We start from the raw sequence: 24,271 nt of genomic DNA on the forward strand, positions 1-24,271 counted from the left end.
GGGAGGGGGCTGTGGAACAGTCAGGAGCCTGTGGGAGAAGCCATAGGTACTGTCGGCCAATGGATGTGCCCAAACAGATAAATATATACATACTGTGGTTTACCACAGATCTGTCATGATCACCTATAATTGAGACAGAGTACGAAGTCTCACAATAATAAATCACAGCCAATCAAAGGGGAAATTGGACTATACAGCACATCCTCTCAAAGTACTACACTCATCTGATCGAAATGCCCAGTGTACTGACTGTTTTAAAACATACTTTAACATTTGGCACCTCCATAACAATGTACAATAATTCATTCTTCACTCTGAGAAACATATTTGTGGACCATAGATGTACAATGCTCCACAAAAGAAAGGCCCAGTTGATTCAGCTGGCATTTGAGAGGGACCTAACTCAAAAATGCACAACTGAGTGGAAGGACACCATTCTTAGGAGATTCGGCACCAACACTCGCCACCTGCAACTCTTCTAAAAGTAATCTATGCGTTTAATTCACTTTATGATGTCAGCCTTGAAACGTTGAATGACTTTTTTTGGGGGTCTGTTTGCATTGTGGAGTATATAGTGTATTTCAAATGATGTTCTAATGACGTGTGTATGTGAGTGAGCGAGAGAGAGAGAGAGAGAGAGTGAGAGTGAGAGAGAGAGAGAGAGAAACGTGGCTTGCACATAGGCTATATTTTGTGCAGTGTGCGTGTATGTGTGAGAAAGACTTTGCTGTATGTTTTTAAATTGGAACTGGGTTTGTGAGTTGGTTGTTGATGGCAAAGTCTTATTATCAGTAGCTTGTGTGTGGTTAGAAAGGGAGAGTTTTCTGGCCATTGGACACATAACTGAGACCAAGGGGAATCCCCACAAACAACAGAAGTGGGAGTAAGGACGTGATGCCATAGTGGTGATAATGGTGCAAATAGAAATTAATGTAACAATGTACAGTGATGGAAATGTTTGGATACAGAGCATTGAATGGTTTTCCTTTTGTATTTAATTTATTGTGACTAAAGTTTATGTGGTTAAAAAATTCAATGCTGGAGGAGCTCAGCAGGTCAGGCAACATCATATCGAATCAGCATCTGTAGTTTTTGTGTTTCACTGAGGTTCAACATTGATCTTATTTATAGCATTGAGAAGATGATAAATATACATGAAGCACAAAATGGTTGCTTTCGAAAATAGTAGGAGTGCAGGAGTACGGTTTGAACCCAAAGCTGTAGGTCTTTAAGCTGCAGGACCAAGTGCAAAAATTAGCGAAGATATCCAACATTTCATTTGGTAATTGTAAAGAATTTGCATAGGATTGGTCAAATGCATGAAAATGTCAATCCGGTGGTATGGCTATACATATTGACCCCTGCTTATACGTGGGCAACCCCACATGAATAGCGAACAGCGAACAGCACATGAAATTGCCACACAAAAGGCAGTTTGTGCACCCCCCCCACCACAGTTATCCTACCCCCCCCCCGCACCACGGTTATCCTAAACCCCCCACTGCACCACGGTTATCCCAACCCCCCGTCCCCCATGCACCACGGTTATCCTAAAGGACCCCGATTAGATTTGTTCTGACACCAAATCTGCTCCCACATGGTCATGAATCTTGCAAGATGTTCTCTCCACAACTTCTGATCTTGTAAAGCCTCAGTTTTGCACAGGCCACTTCTATTTCTGCAGGCCTGTTTGGGCAGACTCTTTGTTCCAACCAGCCCTTGCCCCATCAAAATTATTTCCAACCAGCATGATTTCATTCTTCTTCCCCTAGTTCAGTTTCTTCCCACTTACATCCATGAAACTTCAGATGACACTTTGATAGTTTTCAATTCCCTTGTTTTGACTGGCTCATCTTTCCCATTGATGCAGAATCTCTCTGCACCTCAACGCACACAAAAAAGCTCTGATAGTTCTCTGATGTCTAAGTCCTGATGTAAAGTTTCAGCCTGAAACATTGACTCTTCTTTTTCTCCCACTGATGCTGCTGGACCTGTTGAGTTCCTCCAGTAGATGGGGTGTTGCTCAAGATACCAGCAACTGCAGTCTCTTGTGTGACAGACAATCCTTGAGTTCTTCCTTGACCAGAGGCCTAACCTACTTCCCTGAATCAACACATGCACCTGGCTGAGCTGATCTTCACATCGAACAACTTTTCATTCATCTCCACTCACTTTCTTGAGATCAAAGGTAAATCGATGGGCACTCGCATAGGCCCAAGCTATGACTTTTTTTTGAGGGATACATAGAATTGTCTTTGTTTCCATCTTGCTCAGGCCGTCTTGCTCAATGCTATTTATGCTACTTTGATGACTGCATTTGTGCTGGTTCCTGCACACATGCTGGCTCACTTCTGCTGCCAGTTTCTACACTGCCCTCAGCTTCATGCTTTTGATCTCTGATTCTTTCTTTCTACATATCTCCATCTCTATCTCAGCAGATAGGCTAGCCACAAACCTCCATTACAGGCCTACAGACTCCCACAGCTATCCTTCTATCTTGTCTCTGATAAGGTTTCCATTCTATTCTGCCAATCCTTCTACATTCACTTCAATTATGCAATTTTCTACAAAGGTACCTCAAAGACATCTTCCTGCTTCCTGAGCCATAGTTTCCTCTCTACCATTGTACAGATCTTTAGAGTGCATCTCATCTATTTCCTACTGCTTTGTGCTTACCCCTCTCCTCCTGCACAAAGCAACAACAGAGTTCCTACGATCCCTACTTTCCTCTCCACTAAGCTCCACATTCAGCAGATCACCACAGGATTCCACCACCACACAGATTGTTCTGTCCTCTTCCCTTCACCACTTTGTAGAGGGTCACTCCTTTTGCAAATCTCTGGGCTACTTTTCTGTTTCCACTTAACACTCCCTGTTGTATGGCACTTTCCCAAGCCACATGTTATACTTTCATCACTTTCCACCATCCCAGGACATGATCGAACAGTTTTTTTTTCCCCAGTAGAAGAAATGATTCACTTCCACTCCTTCAAATCTAGTGTTCTGCATTCAGTATTCACAATATGGCTTTACATTAAAGAGATCAAAAGCAGATTGGGTGATCACTTGGTAGAGCTTCTGTTTCATTCTACAAGTCCCTGATCATCTTGTTGCCTGCCACTTTAACTCAACATCCTTGTTCCCACTAATGATTCTGTGTGTTTTACTGAGGTGCATCACAGGCTTGAGGAATAGTTCCTCATTTTTCACCTGGGCATGCCTCAATATTACATCCTCCAACTTTAGGTAACTTGCTTTCTGTCTGTACAAGAACTGGCTACTTGACCTGTCATCCATTGGTGATTTGACCATTTTTCCCCTCTATTGATAAAGCCTAAAGCGCTGATCAGCCCTACTATTGGGCTTACTTAATGCAGACGAGAGTGATTTCAGATTTATTGTCAGAGTACATACATGACATCACAAACAACCCAGAGATTCTTTTTCTGATGGGCAAAGCAGAATTACCACTTATTGGTGGAGCAAATAAAACTACACAATGTACACATGTAAGCAAATAAACAAATGTAAACTGACTGTGCAATACAGTGAGGAGAAAAAAAAACAATGTACAAAAGTAAAAGACCTTAAATGAGTCCCTGATTATTGGTTGTTGGTGGAGGGGTAGCAGCTGTTCCTGAACCTGGAGGTGCAGGTCTTGTGGCAACTATACCTCTTTCCTGATGGTAGCATCGAGAACAGAGCGTGCGCTGGGTGGTGTGGATACTTGATGATTGCTGCTGCTCTCTGATGGCTGCGTCCTCTGTCGATGTTCCCAAGGGTGGAAGGGGTTTGTCTGTGATGTCCTGAGCTGCGTCCACTACCTTTTGCAGGCCTTTATGCTTTGGGGTATTGGTGTTTCCATAGCAGACCATGATGCAGCTGGTCAGCACTTTCCACCATACATCTGTAGAAATTTACTAGGGTGTGGTGGGCCGAACGGCCGCACAGCTGGACAGGCAGAATTGCTGCATCAAATGGCCAGCACTGAATGGTGTGGGCTCCCCTTCTTTGCCCAGGAGAAGCCTGTGTTTGCAGACCCACTTGGGTTGACGGAGCCAGAGAGACAATGACTGCAGCACGCTAACTTCACTTCCCTTTGTGAAGCGCACGATTGTTTAAAATAAAGAACAGTTGGTAGTTGACTCTTCTCTGGTAAGCAGTGTTTCTTGAGCTCTGCACTAAATTGGTGACCCTGATGGGTGCTCAACGTCTTTTGAGCCCAAACATGGAAAAAAATGAGGCTGATTATGTTGTGTTTGTATTGCATATGGATATGTTTTGGGGAGATAAATTGGGGCAGGCTTTTTTAGTGTAGGTCACATACAATGGTTTAAAACAGATCTTATTTAAAATACTGGAGCATTGTTTGTGCTAGACATTCTGGCACCAATAGTCTTTGCAAAAGTTTTGGATAGTGCCCAAGAGATGTCACTAATGGATTGTTGTTTACAAAAAGGCAACAGATGAAAAACTTGTCGGAGCCGCAGGCTGTCTGGAGTGGAATTTGCTGTTCTGAGAGGGTCATATGGTTTTGCAGCAGAGAGACAAAACAGGCTTTTTTCTCTGAGAGAGAGAGAGAGAGAAAGAGAGCGAGCAAATACAGTTCTGCAGTTTTAAGTCAGCAACAGCAGCTGGGACTAGAACAGGACAAGCTGGCAAGCTGGTGGAAACCCCATTTGGAAGATGGGTTGTGAGTGCTTAGTTCAGCCTGGTCAAAACCCTTGTGGTTCATGCAAGAGGAGACGACTGGCTCTCTAATGTTTCACTTGAAATAAGTTAAACAAAAAGGAGCTCTGTGGTGACCTGAAAGAAAGAGGCTATCATCTGGAGAACCCTGAGGGGACAAGTTTCTTCGGCAAGACACTGAAGTGGCTGATTAAAAAGAAATCAGTTGTGGGTGTCCAGTGTACAATAAATCTCTCTCTGAAAACCGACAAGAAACCTTCATTTACCTTTCTAGCACCAAAGCATGGTGAACTTCATAAATGTTAAATTCTGTGCACAGTATAAGAATTGCCTGCAACCAGTAAACTTAGAGGAACAAAAGTGAGAATGGACTGTGAATCAAAAAACTTTTCTGAACTCACACACACATTACATACACATGCGCTTATAATTAGAAGGGGGTTAAATTAGGTTAGTTACCTGCACCCTGCCCATAACCCGCCAATCCCCTCACATCCATGCACCTATCCAACTTTTTCTTCAATGACAAAATTGACCTTGCTGCAACCACCTTTTCTGGAAGGTCATTCCACTCAGCCACCACTATCTGAGTGAAGAAGCTCCTTCTCATGTTACTTCTAAACTTTTGCCCCCTAACCCTTAACTTATGACCCTTCATTCCAATCTCACCTACCCTCAAGGGGAAGAGCCTATTCACATCTACTCTATCTACCCCCCTCATAATTTTAAATATCTCTATCAAATCCCCCCTCAACCTTCTACGCTCCAATTAATAAAGACCCAGTCTAATCAATCTTTCTTTGTATTCTAGATACTGCAATCCAGGCAACATTTTAGTAAACCTTCTCTACCTTATTGATATCCTTCCTCTAATTTGGGAACCAGAACTGCACACAGTATTCCAAACTTGGCCTCACCAATGTCTTGAATAATCTCCACAACACTTCCCAACTCCTATTTTCTACGCCGGGGTGGTCAAACCGCGGCTTGCGAGCCATATGCAGCTCTTTGATGTGTAATGTGTGGCTCACAGAAATACTTTACATGCCATTGAATAACGAGTGTTAGTGGGTGTGGCTTGCAATTGCGTGATTGCTACAGCTCTCAAACATCTGAAGTTTATGGTATGCGGCTCTTATGTTAAGCAAGTTTGGCCACCCCTGTTCTATGCTTTGATTTATAAAGGCCAGCATACCAAAAGCCTTCTTTGCCACTCTATCTACATGAGATTCCACTTTCAAAGAACGATGAACCGTCATTCCAAGATCTCTCTGTTCTTCTGCCTTCCTCATTGCCCTTCCCTTCACTGCATATGTCCTGTTTTGATTAATTTTGATTAATTCTTCCCAAAATGAAGCAGTTCACACTTAAACCCCATCTGCCATCTTTCAGCCAACTCTTCTTAGTAGTTCAAATCCTTCTGCAGTCTCTGAAAACCATCTTCTCTATCCACAACTCCCCTAATTTTTGTATCGTCCACATATTTACTAACCCAACTTACCACTCCATCATCCAAATCATTAATGTAAATGACAAACAACAAGGGACCCAGCACCAATCCTTGAGGCACACCACTCATCACCAGCCTCCTTCCTGACAGACAGTTATTCACCATGACTCTCTGGCATCTACTTTCTAGTGACTGTTGAACCTAGCGCCTGAACTTTCCTTACCAGCCTTCCATGTGAAACCTTATCGAAGGCCTTACTGAAATCCATATAGACTACATCTACTGCTCTACCCTTATTAATCTTTCTAGTCATCTCCTCAAAAAATGTAACAAGATTTGTCAAACATGACCTTCCCCGTACAAACCCATGTTGGGTGTCCCTGATCAGTCCCTGCCTTTCTAGATGCATCACTCCCCTTTAAGAGGCGCGCAATTGTTTAAAATAAAGAAGTTAGTAGTTGACTTCTCAGGTAAGCTGTGTTTCCTGAGCTCTGCAGTTAGTACCACTAAACAGGATTTCTGATGTCATAATAATCCTCTGCAGACTCCTGAGGAAGTAGCACTATTGAATTGCATAATCTTCCTTTCATTGTCATATTTACTCATTTCAGAAGATATATTTCCTTTGTTTTACCATTCTTCTCTACAATTGAAACTAACTTGGTTTCTCTCTCATTCCCTGTTCAAATGATTCCAGATCTGAAGCATTAACTCTGTTTCTATTTCCACAAATACTGCCCAATCTGCTGTTCCCAGCTCTTTCTGCTTTTATTTCAGATTTCTGCTCCCAATAGTACAATCTGGACATGTTAGTAGTGGATACTGCTTCTAAGGTTTAAAGATAGTAGCAAGTAATGACTTCACATGGTTTTGCTTTTGATTGAAAGCATTTTTGAAACCTCTCAGTAAGATTAATATCTTGTAATCATTCACTTTGCAACTATTCCCTGTGTGTTTTTATGTTCCCATAACTTTTAATATGTGACAATTTTACCTTTGAAGTTGGTAATGGTCAATTGCCAGACTTATACTTCACCATACACTAATAAGAGCAGGGATCACAGAGAAATTCATGGAGAAATGCACTGAAATGATGTGAGATGATCTGAGGTCAATAAATATTGACATGTATTTTCATGTACATAGTTTATTTATCAGTATATTAAGCATGCAATTTTAGCAATTCTGACTGTAACTGACCAGAATTGTAAAAAAAGTCCCCAGGAGAGAATGTATGTTTTTCTCTGAGCAAGAGCATTTAAAAAGAAAACATCATCCACATAAACCATATAAACCGTTTTCCTATAAATATTGAATCATGGAGTTTTTGCATAATGTTGGGAGGCAGGTGAGCATTTCTTACTGCCCCTCTTTATTCCAAAAGTATCATCTCTAACTTTCCACTTCAGCACAACCAAGATAGGCAATTCATTGTTGGAGAAGTTCCATCTGATCTCTCCCCAGTCAAGTCAAGGGTTTAACTTCACTGTACTTAATGTGCAACTGGCATTTAGATATCCAGCACGGTAACAGGCTCTTTCAACCTATACCCACTAAATACACCAATTAGCCCATCATTCCTGTTTGTTTTGGGAGGGTGGGAGGAAACTGGTTCACCTGGAGGGAGCCCACACAGACATGGGGAGAACGTACAAACTCATTACAGACAGTGCCGGATTTGAACCCAGGTCACTGCCATTGTTATAGTAACACACTACGCTGTGCCTTCTTTTATATTATTAATGCCCTGAAGAAATACCCATTATCAAAGGAGATATACAGAATCACTTCAAGAGTTAGGTTACAAAGTTTTTCCTGGGAAGTTGGTTAATTGCCACCCAAACTAATGAGTGGCGCAGTGAGATTGGCATAGTCCTGCAATGTCAAAAGCCCACTGTGGGAAATTGTGCAGGTAGCAGGAACCATCAGTATAAAAGCCGTGGGAATGCTTACAGTACCATACTCAGAAAAAAAAACCTAACTTCTTGTATTTTCACTTGTGAGGTGTCATTTTTACTGAATCAGTTTGTTTCTGGCAGTTGATTACCAACGACGTCAGAACAATCTGCCGGATGTTTGAAGACTGACAAAAAGTGAGCAGAGGCTGATCTTTGCAGGATGCAAATTCTTTCACATTTATAAGCACAAGTGCAAATTTATTTCATGAAAATACATACAGAATACCAAACAATCACCAGCAGCTGATAACAGCTTTCTCCAATTGCTTTTTCTCATTTCACACAAATTAAATGCATTGAATAATGCAAGGACAATTTTAACTTTGGCTACGATGTGAAATCAGCTGTATCTTACACACATCTTTCAATTTTTACTGCTATTGACTTCAGTATAAATGAAAATCAGGAGTGATCAGCAAATTGCCCATTTTACACTATCCCATTTGGCTAATTCTGATCCTGTTAAAAAGATTGAATAAAAATGTACATCCACTAAAAGACTTCTGAAAATATTCAATATGTTCCCTGGATTACAATTACACACAGATTTTTTTTAACATTTGTTTTCTAAAGAACATTTTAAAATATAAAGGGTTACTAAAAAGATATACAAAAGTGAGTCAAACATTGGACATTTCACTGATAAAAACTGAACCATAATACCAACATGTTTTAGTAATTGTGTGAGAAATCATAAAATACACATTTCCATATTGACAAACAATGCACTTCAAGACACTTAGGACTCCAACTAACTCTTCACTAAATTGTATCTTTTCATTTATCATCTCTTAACTAGAAGCTTAGTGTGAACCTTTTAATGGTTTAAGTTTTTTTTAGATAACAGTACAAAGGTTTATTTTATTCCATGGTTATTAGCTTATAGTGGGTTTTGAAAATGATCAGCAATTAAAATACAGTTAGAAGAATTAGAGCTAGGCATTATAGCTGTGTTTCACAACATAACATTTGCTCAAGGTCATTTACAAACAGTATGTGGTTAATTTTTTACAATTCTTCAGTAAAACTACTTCGTAATTTCAAATGGTTGACAGATATAAAAGAAATGCAGAAAGTGTATCAAAGGTTTACAAAGCTCTAAAAGTACATGATAATATCTTGCATCATGAAAAAAAAACCTTTAAAAGTCTAGAAATGTGATGTACATTTTCCTTTTAAGTTCGCTGGAGAGCAACATATTAATTTTACTTGGAAAAATTCCCAATTTTGCAGCAGAATTATGAGAGGAAACAGTTGATCTTAATTAAAATATTCTGTTCACAAGCCTTGCCCTTTAATCAGCAAAAATTTAAGAAGGACGATGCCTTGTATTGGACAAAAATTAAAAGAGCACTGTACATTATAAGGTGCTACTAGGAAGCATGTAAAGAGCTTTGCCAATGTAAGGAGTTAATCCTGTGAAAGTATATATATAAATTACACATGCAATGTCTAGTTTATGATATCACATTTTGAATATTTGAAGTGGCTCAGACAAAATCAACATGAACAAAGGTTATTCTTTCAATACAGTTTGGCTCTTGAAAACTCTGGTGTTGATTGAGATGAAGGAAATATTTTACAAATAAGATAATTGTTTGTGTCTTTAGGAATGCTTAACTTATAAAAGTGACAGTCCTTATTCATTAAGCTACAAGTTTCCTAGTGACAGACTCTCCAGCATGATGAATTTTGACATTTTAATTATCCAATGGAAATTCTTTACAACACCAAAGGGTTTAAAGCAAATCTTTACAAATAATTACTGCAAGTATCAATAAGTCAGTTATATTACAGAGTTCTATCCTCTCCACTACATTTGACCAAACACAATCTCGAGTTGACATGCATTCAGTTAAACAGGATTTAGTGCATTCAGGCATCAAGCATTATTTCTGGTCACCTCCAATATTCAAATGAAAACCATTTCACAATAGGGCTTAGAGTCCATCTGTATTCATCTATCTTAAATGTGATAGAATACTGTCTCCACCACTGACATACTGTAATAACCAGAATGGATACTCAAATCGGTTCCATCATTCTCCTTAAGTTAATTGCAGATGTAACTGACCCATGAATCACCTTTTTGTTTAAATACTTCAATTCAACAGCTCTTCAACCATTGAGAAAGATGAAAATAGAATCCATTTTGTATCTTGTGTTATATTCAGTCCACAACATAACTGGTCTGGATACCAAATGCCCATCTTCTAACGTCCTCATTTTCCAGTTTCTTACTGCTCTCTCTGTATGATCTCAGGCGACTTTATGAAACTCAGGCGTTAAGTTCAATCAGTAAGTTTGAGAAGCCACTGACAGATTAGCTTTTGCTCTTTTCTTCTGTCTCTTGAGATCCAGAAGGTTGGTCTGTTGATGCCTGGGTTTCTTTTTCAGCATCCCCTTCTAATAAAAAGGACAACAGTTTAGAAATATTCCCAAATGTTGCTATAAAGGATTTAACCTACAAAATGGATTCCACACTTTTTAGTATGTGTTTGGTCACTCACAAATCAGATTGCACTAAAGATTGGAAAATTTGCCACAAACATAGGCAACAATATGAGTGGGCCAGAATTTCTGTTTTCTAACTATTTCCTCCCTTCTCCCTGTGATGTTTATTTTATTGTAATAAAGAAACTTGAGTTCTTTTCAAACAACTGCTTTATTAGCTATAGAACTAATTCATGACCGTGTGGAGGCATCCCTCTTGAATTCAACCGAGTTGCCACAAACTAGTCTATGACTCCCTCTAGTGATCAGGAGTATCATCAGCACTCTATCATTGCACTCCCCACCACCCCTCGCAATCACATCCTTATCTCCCAGATCTCTGTTTGTGCAATAATATCATAGAGTCTTACAGCATGTAAACTGGCACATAGGTCCACACTGAACAATACACTCCCTTGATTTAGTCCCACCTACTTTCATTAGGCCATGCCCTTCTAATCCATATGTTTCTGTCCCTACCATGCAGCTTATTTCATATGCCTACCACCCTGAGTGAAGTACTGTTCCTTCCAAATCCCATCCTTCCTCCCTTCTAGTTATGCCCTCTCAGCCTAGACTCATACTCCAGGAAAGACTATCAGCATTCACATTATCTGTGCCCGTCATGATTTTATAGACTACAACGAGATCCCCTCTCAATCTCCTGTTTTAAAGGAAACAGGCCTAGTTTTTCCAGTCTCTCATAATAACTCAACTTCCCTAAACCTGGGAATAAATCTCTTGTGTAGCTTTTCCAAACTTTCATACTTCCTGTAAGTCAGTGACCAAAAGCATGGCAGCATCAATGTCTTGTACAACTTCAACAAGGTGTTTCAACAGTTGTATTCATTGCCCCCACCAATGATTCTCTTTGCTGCAGAGTCTTCCTGTGTGGCCATCTTTAAAGATCTATGTAGCTGTACCCTTCAGTCCCTCTGCTCCTCAACACTATGTCAGGGAGAGTTTACAGGACTTGTCAGGAACACTCCCAGTTTAATCTTAACTGCTTTTAGTTCAATATTCAATAAAGGGTGCAACACTTAAACAGACACTGGTGATCAGAAAGAAAAAAAAACCATACAAGGATCTTCTTGAATCTTCTTTGAAAAGTGGCAATAACTCTACCAATACCTGGTTATGCCAAGTAGGGAAGAACTCCGGAATGGCAAGGAGAACCACCCATCCACACACTGAAAAAGCTACAGAAGGTCAACACAAAGTGTCAGGAATGTACCTTTAACCCCCTCACCAGTCCCTCCTGTCGCACCTATGAAGAGTCCAGGATTCCACATTGAACTCACCAGCTATTTCACAATGAAGAAAACTGGAGTGAAGCAAGTGATTCTTTGATACAAGAGCTCAACTAAGGCTCAATGTGGAAAACCAAACAGAATGGAATCAAACCAGAACTCAGGTCCTTTTATACATGAAATATAGACCAAAATTCCACTGAGTTTCATTTAAATTCTGACCCTTCCCCCCCCCACCAACTCAGTTTAAGTATTACTCTGCTCCTTCATGGTCCTCATCTTTCTGCAATTGAGAAAATATTCTGGTTAATTTTCTCACATCTATGTACCTGAATTTGGCACATTGTCTTTTTGTAATTCCATTCAAATTCAAATCAGAGTGTAGTATTAAAACCTCCTCCTCCTATGGTCCTGTGTTGATGCTTGTCTGTTTGCAAATTTAGTATAGACCCAGTAATAGGCCCTTCCAGCTCATGAGCCTGTTTACACCCATGTAACCAATTAAACCACAAACCTGTACATATTTGGAACATGGAAGTAAACTGGAGTACCAAGAGGAAACTCACATGGACACATATAGCATGTACAAACTCTTTCGAGATAGCAGTGGATTTGAACCCATGTTACTGGCGTTGTAACAGCATTGTATTAATCATTACACTATCCGTTGCACTAACCATGCCACCCCATTTGTGTTATAAAACATACAAAATCAGGTGTCAACTTCATTGGAAGAGGGCTGGTGGTGGGAAGTGCAAAATGTGTAATAAAAATAACCCATATCCAGTAATGTCAATGATTTAAAAAAAAACTAAATAAAACTTTATATTTTGCCCAGAATATTGCAATAATATAACTGCAAATAATATGAGGCAATGATAGGTGTCTTATTGCCAGTACCATGCATGAGATTAGTAAACATTAATAAATTATAAGAAGCCCAAAACAAATTTACTGTGTTAACCATTGGCTACAACTCAGCATGTTCATAGAACACTACACCATGTTGTTGGCCCTTCACCCGAAGTTGTGCAAACCCATATATTACTTAAATAAATACTAAACTCTCCCTACTGTGTAACCCTCCATTTTAATTCCATCCATGTGCCTGTCTAAGAGTCTCAGAAATGCCCTGAATGTTTCAGCCTCCACCACCATCCCCAGCAAAGCATTGCAGGCACCCACAACTCTGTGTAAAAACAAAATTACTCCTCATGTCTCCCCTAAACTTCCTCCCTTCACTTTGTACACGTCCTCTGGTGTTTGCAATTCCTGCCCAGAAGAAAAAGGTGCTGGCTGTTAAACCTATCTCATAATCTTGTAGACCTCTATTAAGTTTCCTCTCATCCTTCTACATGCCAAAGAGAAAAGTCCCTGCTCTGTTAACCTCGCCTCATAAGACTTGTTTTCCAATCAGGTCACATCCTGGTAAACCTCTTCTGCATCCTCTCCATAGCTTTCACACCCTTCCTATAATGAGGTGACCAGAATTGAACACGATACTCCAAGTGTAACATGACTTCTCAACTCTTGAACTTAATTCCTCCTATTAATGAAGCCCAACATCCCATAGGCCTTATTAACTATCCTGCTAACCTGATGGATTCTCTAAGTTCATCCCCTTTATTCCTAATACTCCTCACAATGAAATAGAGACATATTTCAAACCCTCTAACTGACTACATTTATGCATTTCCCCCCGCCTGTCCTTCTTCTCAGAACACATAACAACATGCTTTTGACCTTCTGCCATATTTTCTACACTCACATTCTAATTCCCAACCCCTGCAAAACTAGTTTAAACACACCCCAACAGCTCAATCAAACCTGCCCGCCAGGCTATTGGCCCTTCTCCAGTTCAGGTGCAGCCTGTCCATTTTGAACAGGTTGGATTATCGCCAGAAGAGATCCCAATAATCCACAAATCTAAACCCCTGCCCCCTGCACCAACTCTTCAGCCATGCATTCATCTGCCACATCTTCCTATTCCTACCCAAGATTGCCACCCTTGAGTCCTAGTTTTTAAACTTCTTTCCCAACTCCCTATATTCCCTCTTCAGGTCTTCATCACTACACTTGTCTATGTTGTTGGTTCTAACATGGACTACAACTTCTGGCTGCTCATCTTCCTCCTCCAAAATGCCGTGAACTCGATCAGAGACGTCCCTGACCCTGGCACCTGGCAGGCAACATACTATCTGGGAACCTCTAACTTGTTCACAGATCATCCTAACTGTTCGCCTAACCAACAAGTCTCAAGTCACTATAGATCTTCTCCCCCCCCCCCCCCCCCCACCTTCCCTTCTGTGCCGAGGGGCCAAATTCTGTGCCAAGGAGCCAGTCTCTGTGCCAGAGATGTGACCACTACTACTTGCCCTTGGTAGATTGTCCTCCCCGACAATTGTTGAGGGAAATGGGCACAGGGGTGCTCTGCATTGTCTGCCTATTCCCCTTCCCCCTCCTAACAGTCACCCAACAACAGGGTGACTGTCTCCCTGAAGCTCCTCTCTATCAGTGCATCTGCCTCCCAAATAATCCAGAGTTCATCCAGCTCCAGTTGGATGGACTTCTTGCAGGTGTATTCATCAGGGACAGTTGTGCTGCCCCAGATTTCCCACATGTTGCATGCTGCCCTAGCTGCTTTCTCCATGATCTATTCCTAGTTTAAATACAAAGGTCTTACCTGGCCTGACGATACTGGAAACAAGCTTACCCTCAGCCTCTGCTTGCTGAAGCTTTGTGAGCCAAAGTGTCAAAGTCCCACATCTACCCTCCAAATAATAACTGCATTGCAAAATATATTGCAATGATAACAGAGATAATCAAGCAAGAGCACAACCAATTAAAAGAATTTGTTACATAAGCAATCCTCACCTTTTTTGTCAATGCTTAGCTCTGCTAATTTAAGGCTTAAATCACTTGTGTTTACACCTGATGGAGAACCCAGGATGTCATGCAGAGCATTTCTCCGTCCTGTCCGTCCTGAAGCAATGAAGTCTGCATATGAGGTTTCAACATCAGTCATTGCTGACAGGTTTCCACATAGCAATATCTGAAAGTCAAGTGCAGTAAGTAAAATATTAGAGCTTATACAGAATAAACATCATCACACTCGTATTCCTGAAATAGAGATACAAAATTATAAATCTCATATGCACCAGGGCCATAAATGTTCAATTTGTGATGCACAGATTTCTTTATAGATTGGCAGAAATAGGTTACCTGATGGTTAAAAAAAATACAAAATAAAAAGCATTTAAAATAAACTTGCTTTATAAATGTTACTTTAAACGAATTATAGCATTCTGAAAATAATTAAAAACATGAATTAAAAAAATTTTTGAAGTCATTCTTTAGTACAGCAGACCCCAAATTAAGACAGGATTTAGTTTCTGAGCACTGTCCGCAAGGCCATTTCTTTGTAAATCAGAAACATGCTTTCCAGAGCTATCCATATTGTATGGGCTGCTCAAATTATTTCAATTTATTGAATATTTACCCTAACACTACTCAATTAAATCGTGGTATACATTCTATATCTCTTTGGCTTGGCTTCACGGACGAAGATTTATGGAGGGGGTAAAAGTCCACGTCAGCTGCAGGCTCGTTTGGGGCTGACAAGTCCGATGCGGGACAGGCAGACACGGTTGCAGCGGCTGCAGGGGAAAATTGGTTGGTTGGGGTTGGGTGTTGGGTTTTTCCTCCTTTGCCTTTTGTCAGTGAGGTGGGCTCTGCGGTCTTCTTCAAAGGAGGTTGCTGCCCGCCAAACTGTGAGGCGCCAAGATGCACGGTTTGAGGCGATATCAGCCCACTGGCGGTGGTCAATGTGGCAGGCACCAAGAGATTTCTTTAGGCAGTCCTTGTACCTTTTCTTTGGTGCACCTCTATCACGGTGGCCAGTGGAGAGCTCGCCATATAACACGATCTTGGGAAGGAAATGATCCTCCATTCTGGAGACGTGACCCACCCAGCGCAGCTGGATCTTCAGCAGCGTGGACTCAATGCTGTCGACCTCTGCCATCTCAAGTACCTTGACGTTAGGGATGAAAGGGCTCCAATGGATGTTGAGGATGGAGCGGAGACAACGCTGGTGGAAGCGTTCTAGGAGCCGTAGGTGATGCCGGTAGAGGACCCATGATTCGGAGCCGAACAGGAGTGTGGGTATGACAACGGCTCTGTATACGCTTATCTTTGTGAGGTTTTTTAGTTGGTTGTTTTTCCAGACTCTTTTGTGTAGTCTGCCAAAGGCGCTATTTGCCTTGGCGAGTCTGTTGTCTATCTCATTGTCGATCCTTGCATCTGATGAAATGGTGCAGCCGAGATAGGTAAACTGTTTGACTGTTTTGAGTTTTGTGTGCCCGATGGAGATGTGGGGGGGCTGGTAGTCATGGTGGGGAGCTGGCTGATGGAGGACCTCAGTTTTCTTTAGGCTGACTTCCAGGCCATACACTTTGGCAGTTTCCGCAAAGCAGGACGTCAAGCGCTGAAGAGCTGGCTCTGAATGGGCAACTAAAGCGGCATCGTCTGCAAAGAGTAGTTCACGGACAAGTTTCTCTTGTCTTGGTGTGAGCTTGCAGGCGCCTCAGATTGAAGAGACTGCCATCCGTGCGGTACCGGATGTAAACAGCGTCTTCATTGTTGGGGTCTTTCATGGCTTGGTTCAGCATCATGCTGAAGAAGATTGAAAAGAGGGTTGGTGCGAGAACACAGCCTTGCTTCACGCCATTGTTAATGGAGAAGGGTTCAGAGAGCTCATTGCTGTATCTGACCTGACCTTGTTGGTTTTCGTGCAGTTGGATAATCATGTTGAGGAACTTTGGGGGACATCCGATGCGCTCTAGTATTTGCCAAAGCCCTTTACTGCTCACAGTGTCGAAGGCTTTGGTGAGGTCAACAAAGGTGATGTAGAGTCCTTTGTTTTGTTCTCTGCACTTTTCTTGGAGCTGTCTGAGGGAAAAGACCATGTCAGTAGTTCCTCTGTTTGCGCGAAAGCCGCACTGTGATTCTGGGAGAATATTCTGGGCGACACTAGGTATTATTCTATTTAGTAGAATCCTAGCGAAGATTTTGCCTGCAATGGAGAGCAGCGTGATTCCCCTGTAGTTTGAGCAGTCTGATTTCTCGCCTTTGTTTTTGTACAGGATGATGATGGTGGCATCACGAAGGTCCTGAGGCAGTTTTCCTTGGTCCCAACAAAGCTTGAAAAACTCATGTAGTTTGGCATGAAGAGTTTTGCCGCCAGCCTTCCAGACCTCTGGAGGGGATTCCATCCATACCTGCTGCTTTGCCACTTTTCAGTTGTTCGATTGCCTTATATGTCTCATCCTGGGTGAGGACCTCATCCAGCTCTAGCCTTAGGGGCTGTTGAGGGAGCTGGAGCAGGGCAGAATCTTGGACTGAGCGGTTGGCACTGAAAAGAGATTGGAAGTGTTCTGACCATCGGTTGAGGATGGAGATCTTGTCGCTGAGGAGGACTTTGCCGTCTGAGCTGCGCAGCAGGCTTTGGACTTGGGGTGAGGGGCCGTACACAGCCTTTAGAGCCTCGTAGAAACCCCTGAAGTCGCCAATGTCCGCGCTGAGCTGGGTTCGTTTGGCGAGGCTAGTCCACCACTCATTTTGGATCTCCCGGAGTTTGCGCTGAAGATGGCTGCATGCGCGACGGAAGGCTTGTTTCTTCTCTGGACAGGACGGCTTTGTAAGGTGAGCCTGGTGGGCAGCTCGCTTCTTTGCCAGCAGCTCCTGGATTTCCTGGCTGTTTTCGTCAAACCAGTCCTTGTTTTTCCTGGAGGAGAAGCCCAGTACCTCTTCAGTGGATTGCAGTATGGTAGTCTTCAACTGATCCCAGAGGGTTTCAGGGGACGGGTCCGTGAGGCGGGTTGCATCATCGAGCTTTGCTTTGAGGTTTGCCTGGAAGTTTCCTCTCGCTTCGTCTGACTGCAGGTTTCTAACATTGAACCTCTTTCTGGGGGCTTTACTGTTCCTGGGCTTTGGCTTGAAGTGAAGGTTGAGCTTGCAGCGAACCAGCCGGTGGTCAGTGTGGCATTCCGCGCTGGGCATGACCCTGGTGTGTATCTAGTTATTAATAAACACCACAAAGCATTTTATAATTGTTATTATCTTGAAAAATGCTTTGAAATGAATGGGAAAAATAATGAATGTTGGAAATGGGAGATGAAAAGGTGAAAACTGCTGATTAGTTCCATGAACCCACGACTGCATTGTCAGATCCAACTGTATCATCAAGTTTGCAGGACACAACAGTAGTTGGCCTTATCAGCAATAACAATGAGTTATAGTACAGAGAAGAGGTGGAAAATCTCATGTTATGGTGCCAGAGTATAAATAGAGTTACAACATGGACAAGATGAAGGAGATGACCCTGGATTTCAGGAGGACCAGGAATTAACCATCCTCCTCTACACATCAACCACTCTGTAGTGGAGAGACGGAGAGCACCAAGTTCCATGGAGTTCACTTAACTATTAACCTATTATGGACACACATCTCCTCACTTTTCAGGAAGATGCACTGCGACTGGACTTCCTGAGAATACTGAAGCAGGCAAAGCTACAGGTCATCATTATGCCAAGTTTCTATTGAGAGCATCCTGGCCGGCTGCACCACAGTGTGGTATGGCTGCTGCAGAGAAATGGATTGGAGGTCAATCCACAAGACCATAAGAGTAGCAAAGAGAATCACTGGAGTCTTTTTCCCCCCCATCTCCCCCACCCCCAACCATTCGACATGAATCACCGGGATCATTGTCTGAAGATGACACGCAAAATCATCCACACATAGCATCTTTCAGCTGCTCTCGTCAGGGAAGAGATACAAGAGAATCAGAGCCAGCACCACCAGGCTGAGGAACAGCTTCTTTCTATGGGCTGAATGACCAAAGCAACTGCTCACATTATCCATCTGAGACTCTCGTTCATTAAACAATTTTTATTTATCTGTATATATGAATGCTTGTCCTCCATATGTATTGCTTGTCTGTATGTGTATTATATCTGGTTCGTGTCTGCGTGTTTTGCATCATCAATCAGATGACAATAAACTTGACTTTTGGAGCAATCCAGCTTTCAGCCCATACATAGTACAACAATTAAAAACAGTACAGAGTGCAGAGTTACAGAGAGAGAGATAATTGGCAACATTATTTTACCAGTCTGTGGTTTGTTCAGGAGACTGATGATGACAGGAAAGTAGCAGTCCTTGAATCTGGTGGTGTGTGATCTCACGGTTATGCATCTTCTTTCCAATGGTAAGAGAGTGTGGCTGAGATGGGACAAGTCTTTTCATTCATTGGCTGCTTTTCCAAGGTAGTGAAAATATAGATAGATTTGATGGAGAGGAGGAGGGTCTGTATAATGGTCTGAGCTGATTTCTTGAAATTGTTGAATTATTTATCAATTCCAGAAGGCTAAATGGAAGAGAAATTGCAGAGGCTTTCTTGGGTGGTTACATTAGAAATTCCACAGTCTGAGCTCCTTGGGATATAATGGCAGACCTGCCTATTGGCTCACTGTCATGGACATTCTGCCATAGTCACAGAGAGATACAGCATGGAAACAGCCCTTTGGCCCACCATATCTGTGCTAACCATCGACCATCCACGTCCACCAATTGTACATTAATCCAATTTTTAAAAGTTCTCTACATGCTCATTAACTCTACCTGCCTCCAATTTTACCACTCGTGTACTCTAGGCACATTAATAATGGGAAATTAACTTAAAAACCCACACTTCTTTGATATGTAGGAGGAAACTGGAGCTGTCCAAGGCAACATGTGGTCACAGAATGTGCGAATCCTCCATAGCAGTGCCCAAGGTCAGAATTATACTGGGGACTCTGGATCTCTGAGGCAGAGGTTCCATAGCATCACGACAATGCTACCCTGGTTGGGACTTCACATTTAACGGAGTCACTTCATAGATCCAAATCAGGAAGCCAAACCCCACAACAAAGCTTCATGTGATTTAGTTGTCAAAAAGGTAAATGCCTGGCTAATCCCACTTTTAAATAATGCACATCATACACTTTCCTGGCACTTGGAAGTTTATGGCTAAAGTTGGAACTCTACTGGGACTTTCCGATTACTCACGTGATATTACATTAAAAAAAAATGAATAGAATTATTCAGAGACAGAAGGCATGGGTAAGACTGCTTTGACAGTATTTTCTGAATACTTCCCACTCACAACACATGACTATTGTACACAGCATGAGAGCAAGAATGAAGGAGCAAGAATACATCTTTCAAATGAAGATTAGTAAATCCCATGAAAGTTGGAGCAGAATCAAATAATGACAGGAAAGTGAATACAAATCAAGATAATTCCTTTTAGAAAATAAACTCAGAACTGTCATAAGTAATATACTTAAGTTGCCATGCACAAAAAAAACAGTTATATGCTTTGAGAAGACACACAACCCTCAAAGGATTACTTCCTTTCTATTTAGTTTGTTATTTTGCAAAGGATCCCCTGTGGCTAACAATGTGTGGTTTTGAAGTATGGATTTCCCAGCTTTTCAGTGTGGCATTGTGTAAACTGGGGGAAGATCAGAGGAAAATATAAAAAAAACACAATGACTACTTCTGTTGCAAAAGCCCAGCTGGCCTGGGATAAATAAACCAAACTGTACCCTTTTTCTCACCCAGTTACCACACATTTTTTTAATATCCAGAATGATTTCCCGGTGGCACTCAGAGCCAAGCTTTTAGATTTGAACTTGAGATTGGATCTTCAGCTGTCCACATGGTGGTTTTGTTTAATTCAAGAACCTCAATTCTTAAAACATAAAGAATTTTCCTTCTCTCTTTACAAGTAGAACTCTGGAGGGAACAAACCATAGTTTCAGTCATCATCAGATGGACCTCAGCGACCAGGACTTTTATTGGATTGACTTTCACTTCACTTAATTCTTAGATTTTTATTCAATAGCCATATTTTGTGCTTCTTGTGGTCTTGTTTACAAGCCCTGTCTACTATAAACCTCTGTGGCATGCTGTCCCTTATTTTGGAATACAATGTTAGCAACCTTAGATATCATTAACATATAAAAGAAGATCATGTCAAATGAATATCACCAGAGACAGTTTTTAATCTGGAAAACCTTAAGAGCAACCCAAAAGGTAACAATATAATGAAGGAATTTTTAAAAAAAATCACTGTTGACTATAATAAAGAGGAATGTAGCCAAATCAAGAATGTTCCACAAAAACAGATAATAAAAGAATTCTATTTGGAAAAAATCTGTGTTTGGACTCAAAAGGAGCATAGCAATCAAAGACAACGATGAGAAATAATGCAACATGGCTCTGCTCTCTCAATTTCTCAATGAAAAATAGATTAGAGGTATTCAAACAAGGCACATGTTTGGACAGCTCATTGAGAACTTTGAATAGATGTATATAGTTAATTATAAATTCTGAGGTCAACAACGAGGGTGAGAATGATAACAAATTTGAAGACTGCACTAAGGATGAAGTAATCAAAACCCAAGTTACATTGGGATCAAGAGGATGGTTGGTGAAATATAGTTTAATGGTCAAGGCAGCTGGAGTGAAGTCTCAGGAACAAATAGATGTTGCAAGGGTCATAGTTGGGAGGACAAGAAAGAGGTGATACAGTTTTGTTCAGGCCTAAAATGGGACAGAGCTTTCAAAGAGAGCTCATTAACAGGAAGTTAGGAATGAGTTTGAAATGCACAGGTTCATCATGCTAAGCTGTAAAGGTCAAGCATGGGAGGTACCAGAGAAAGAAGCATGCGCCTATATTTGAGTACAGTCAATGGCATTTGGTGGTGGTGGTGAGCCATGCAAGTAGGGGATGTTGCAAAGCTGTTGTTAAGAATAATGGCAGAGAGAAACTTGTTCAAGGAACTTCATGGAGCAGTAGGAAAAGCAGATAGCAGAGGGATACAGACTCAAACATGGCCAAGATCTGTGTTGTGAAGGTTAGTATTCCCAGCTTTTGGAGTATTGAAAGTAAATCTTGTCACTTCACAAGGCAGAGTCATCTAAACAACACTGTTACAATCCACGAGTTGAATAGGTTGACAATGTTCACCAATTAGCACACACATGACTAGCTACTGCAGAGATGTAGAAAAAGTCAACTACTACTTTCTATGATTATAATAAGTGAATATAGGCAGATAATTTCAATAGCTATTAAATACATCTCTCAGCAGTACATCTTTTCAGCATTGCAAAAATATTTGAGCATCTTGTTGAAATACATTGTTACTGCAAGAGAAAACATCCAATGCTACGAGAACATTTGACCAGCAGAGGGAGATTTTGATGATGTGCACCGCCAATGTCATTAGACTGAAACATGAAAAGTCTGAAGATGCTTTGTGATTGTTGTTAAAAAACTCAAAGATGCAAGAATACATCTTTCAAATGAAGATTAGTAACTCCCATGAAAGTTGGAGCAGAATCAAATAGTGACAGGAAAGTGAATACAATCAAGATCATTCCTTTTAGCAAATAAACTCAGAACTGCCATAAGTTGCCATGCACAAAAAAAATCAGTTATATGTTTTGAGAAGACACAGAACCCTCAAAGGATTACTTCCTTTCTATTTAGTTTGTTATTCTCAGCAAGTCTCACAGCATCCATAGTGGGTAAGGATATATAACAAATGTTTCGGGCACAATCCCTTCATCAAGATATACAATTCAGATGGTTAAAATGGATGATCAGAAAACTGACAGCTCTTTGGACCATCCCTGTGTTCCTCCTATTGCGACTTCCATAACCTACTAGAATGGTAGTAGTTCCCACCACTAGACACATAATCCCCTCCCCAGATGAGGACTTCCATACCAGATCAGAGATGTCCTCCTCCTTCAAACAATGTGGCTTTCCCTCTACCACCATCATCTTAGCACTCACTTGCACATCCTCCATTACCCGCACCTCTACCCTGGCCCCCTCTGGCCCCACACGCAACAAGGACAGGATTCCTTTTGTCCTCACCTACCACCCTCCTCCACTATTTCTGCCACCAACTACGTGATCCCATCACTAGACTTATTATCCTCTCTCCACATTCCACAGGGACTGCTCCCTCCATGACTCCCTTGTCCACTTCTCCCTCCCCACCAATCATTCCCTTAGGACCTACACCTGTGACTGCAGGAGATGCTCCACTTGCACCCACACCTCTTCCCTCAGCACCGTTCGTGGTCCCAAACAATACTTTCAAGTGAAGCAATGTTTCACTTGTGAATTTACAGGGGTCAACCACTGTATCTGGTGCTCCCACTGAGATCTCCTCTGCATTGAAGAGACTCGACACAGGCTGGGAGATTGCTCTGTTGAGCACCTTGGCTCTGTCTGCCACAATAGCATGGATCTCCCAGTGGCCACCCATTTCAATTCTCCATCCCATTTCCTTGCTGACACGTCTGTTCATGGTCTCACGTACTGCCAGACCATCTGTAAATTGGAAGAACAACACCTCATCTTCCAACTGTGCACCCTCCAACTGGATGGCATTAATATGGACTTCTCTGGCTTTTGTTAAACCTCCCCCATCCCCCACCCCCTTCCCCTTCTTCCTCCTTTCCCTGTCTCCTTTCGCACAGACATGATAAATTCTACCTGGTCCCTTATCACATCCAACTTACAGCTTTTGTTGGTCTGGATTCTTCCTCCATTGTTTGAATTCTGTGACTTTCTGATGTATCCTGCTTCTACCTTTTCTGATCTTTCAGAAACATTGGCAATATACTTTTGTCTCCTATTAGATGATGAAAAGACCAGCTGATTTCTTCTAGCATTTTGATGTGTTTACTGCAATCACAGAGTCTGCAGCCTATTGTATTTCACTTTGTACCCAACCCCAACCTCTCCTTTTTAACCATTTCCTGGTCATTAGAAAAATACACTGTCAATTCATTAACATACATTTGGCATTACTAAATTGGTTTTAACTTTTCGCTTTCCCTAATACAGATTGACATACAGTGCCCTCCATAATGTTTGAGACAAATATGCATTTTTTTCTTTATTTGCTCCTGCGCGCCCCGGTCTTAAATTTATAATCAAACAATTCACATGTAATTAAAGTGCACTTTCCAGAATTTATTCAAGTTATTTGTATACATGTTGTTTTGACTATATAGAAATGACAGTATTTTTAATACATTCTACCCTCATTTCAGGGCACCATAATGTTTGGGACATTTGGCTTCACATATGTTTGTGAGTACTCAGATATGTTAAAATGTTTCATTGGTGCAGAGCTGGGCTTGTTTCTAAGCTTGTGATCACCTTTGGAGTCTGTAATTGCCATTTTTCTACATGAGGACCAATGAAAGTCAAATAAACCATTAAAGAGGCTGTAAAACAGGAATAAAACTAAGAGACATCACCTAAACTTTAGAATTATCATCATTAAGAAAGATCGTAC

At 41.4% G+C, this 24,271-nt stretch overlaps 2 protein-coding genes across 3 annotated transcripts in view; one reads left to right on the plus strand and one right to left on the minus strand.

Moving 5' to 3' along the window:
- Positions 1-24,271, plus strand: part of LOC138755349 (serine incorporator 1-like) — a 217,079-nt gene that overhangs the window by 17,431 nt on the left and 175,377 nt on the right. The window lies entirely within an intron of this gene.
- pkia (cAMP-dependent protein kinase inhibitor alpha) overlaps positions 8,265-24,271 on the minus strand; it is a 73,916-nt gene continuing 57,909 nt past the window's right edge. For both annotated transcript variants that reach the window (XM_069921162.1, XM_069921161.1), the window contains exons 2-3: positions 14,715-14,892; positions 8,265-10,503 (exon numbers count right to left, since the gene is read on the minus strand). In XM_069921162.1, coding sequence (XP_069777263.1) covers positions 10,421-10,503; positions 14,715-14,865 — 234 coding nt within the window. In that variant the 5' untranslated portion in view covers positions 14,866-14,892 and the 3' untranslated portion in view covers positions 8,265-10,420. The remainder of the gene's footprint in view (positions 10,504-14,714; positions 14,893-24,271) is intronic.

This window comes from Narcine bancroftii, chromosome 2, assembly GCF_036971445.1.
Source record: "Narcine bancroftii isolate sNarBan1 chromosome 2, sNarBan1.hap1, whole genome shotgun sequence".
NCBI classification, from domain to species: Eukaryota; Metazoa; Chordata; class Chondrichthyes; order Torpediniformes; family Narcinidae; genus Narcine; species Narcine bancroftii.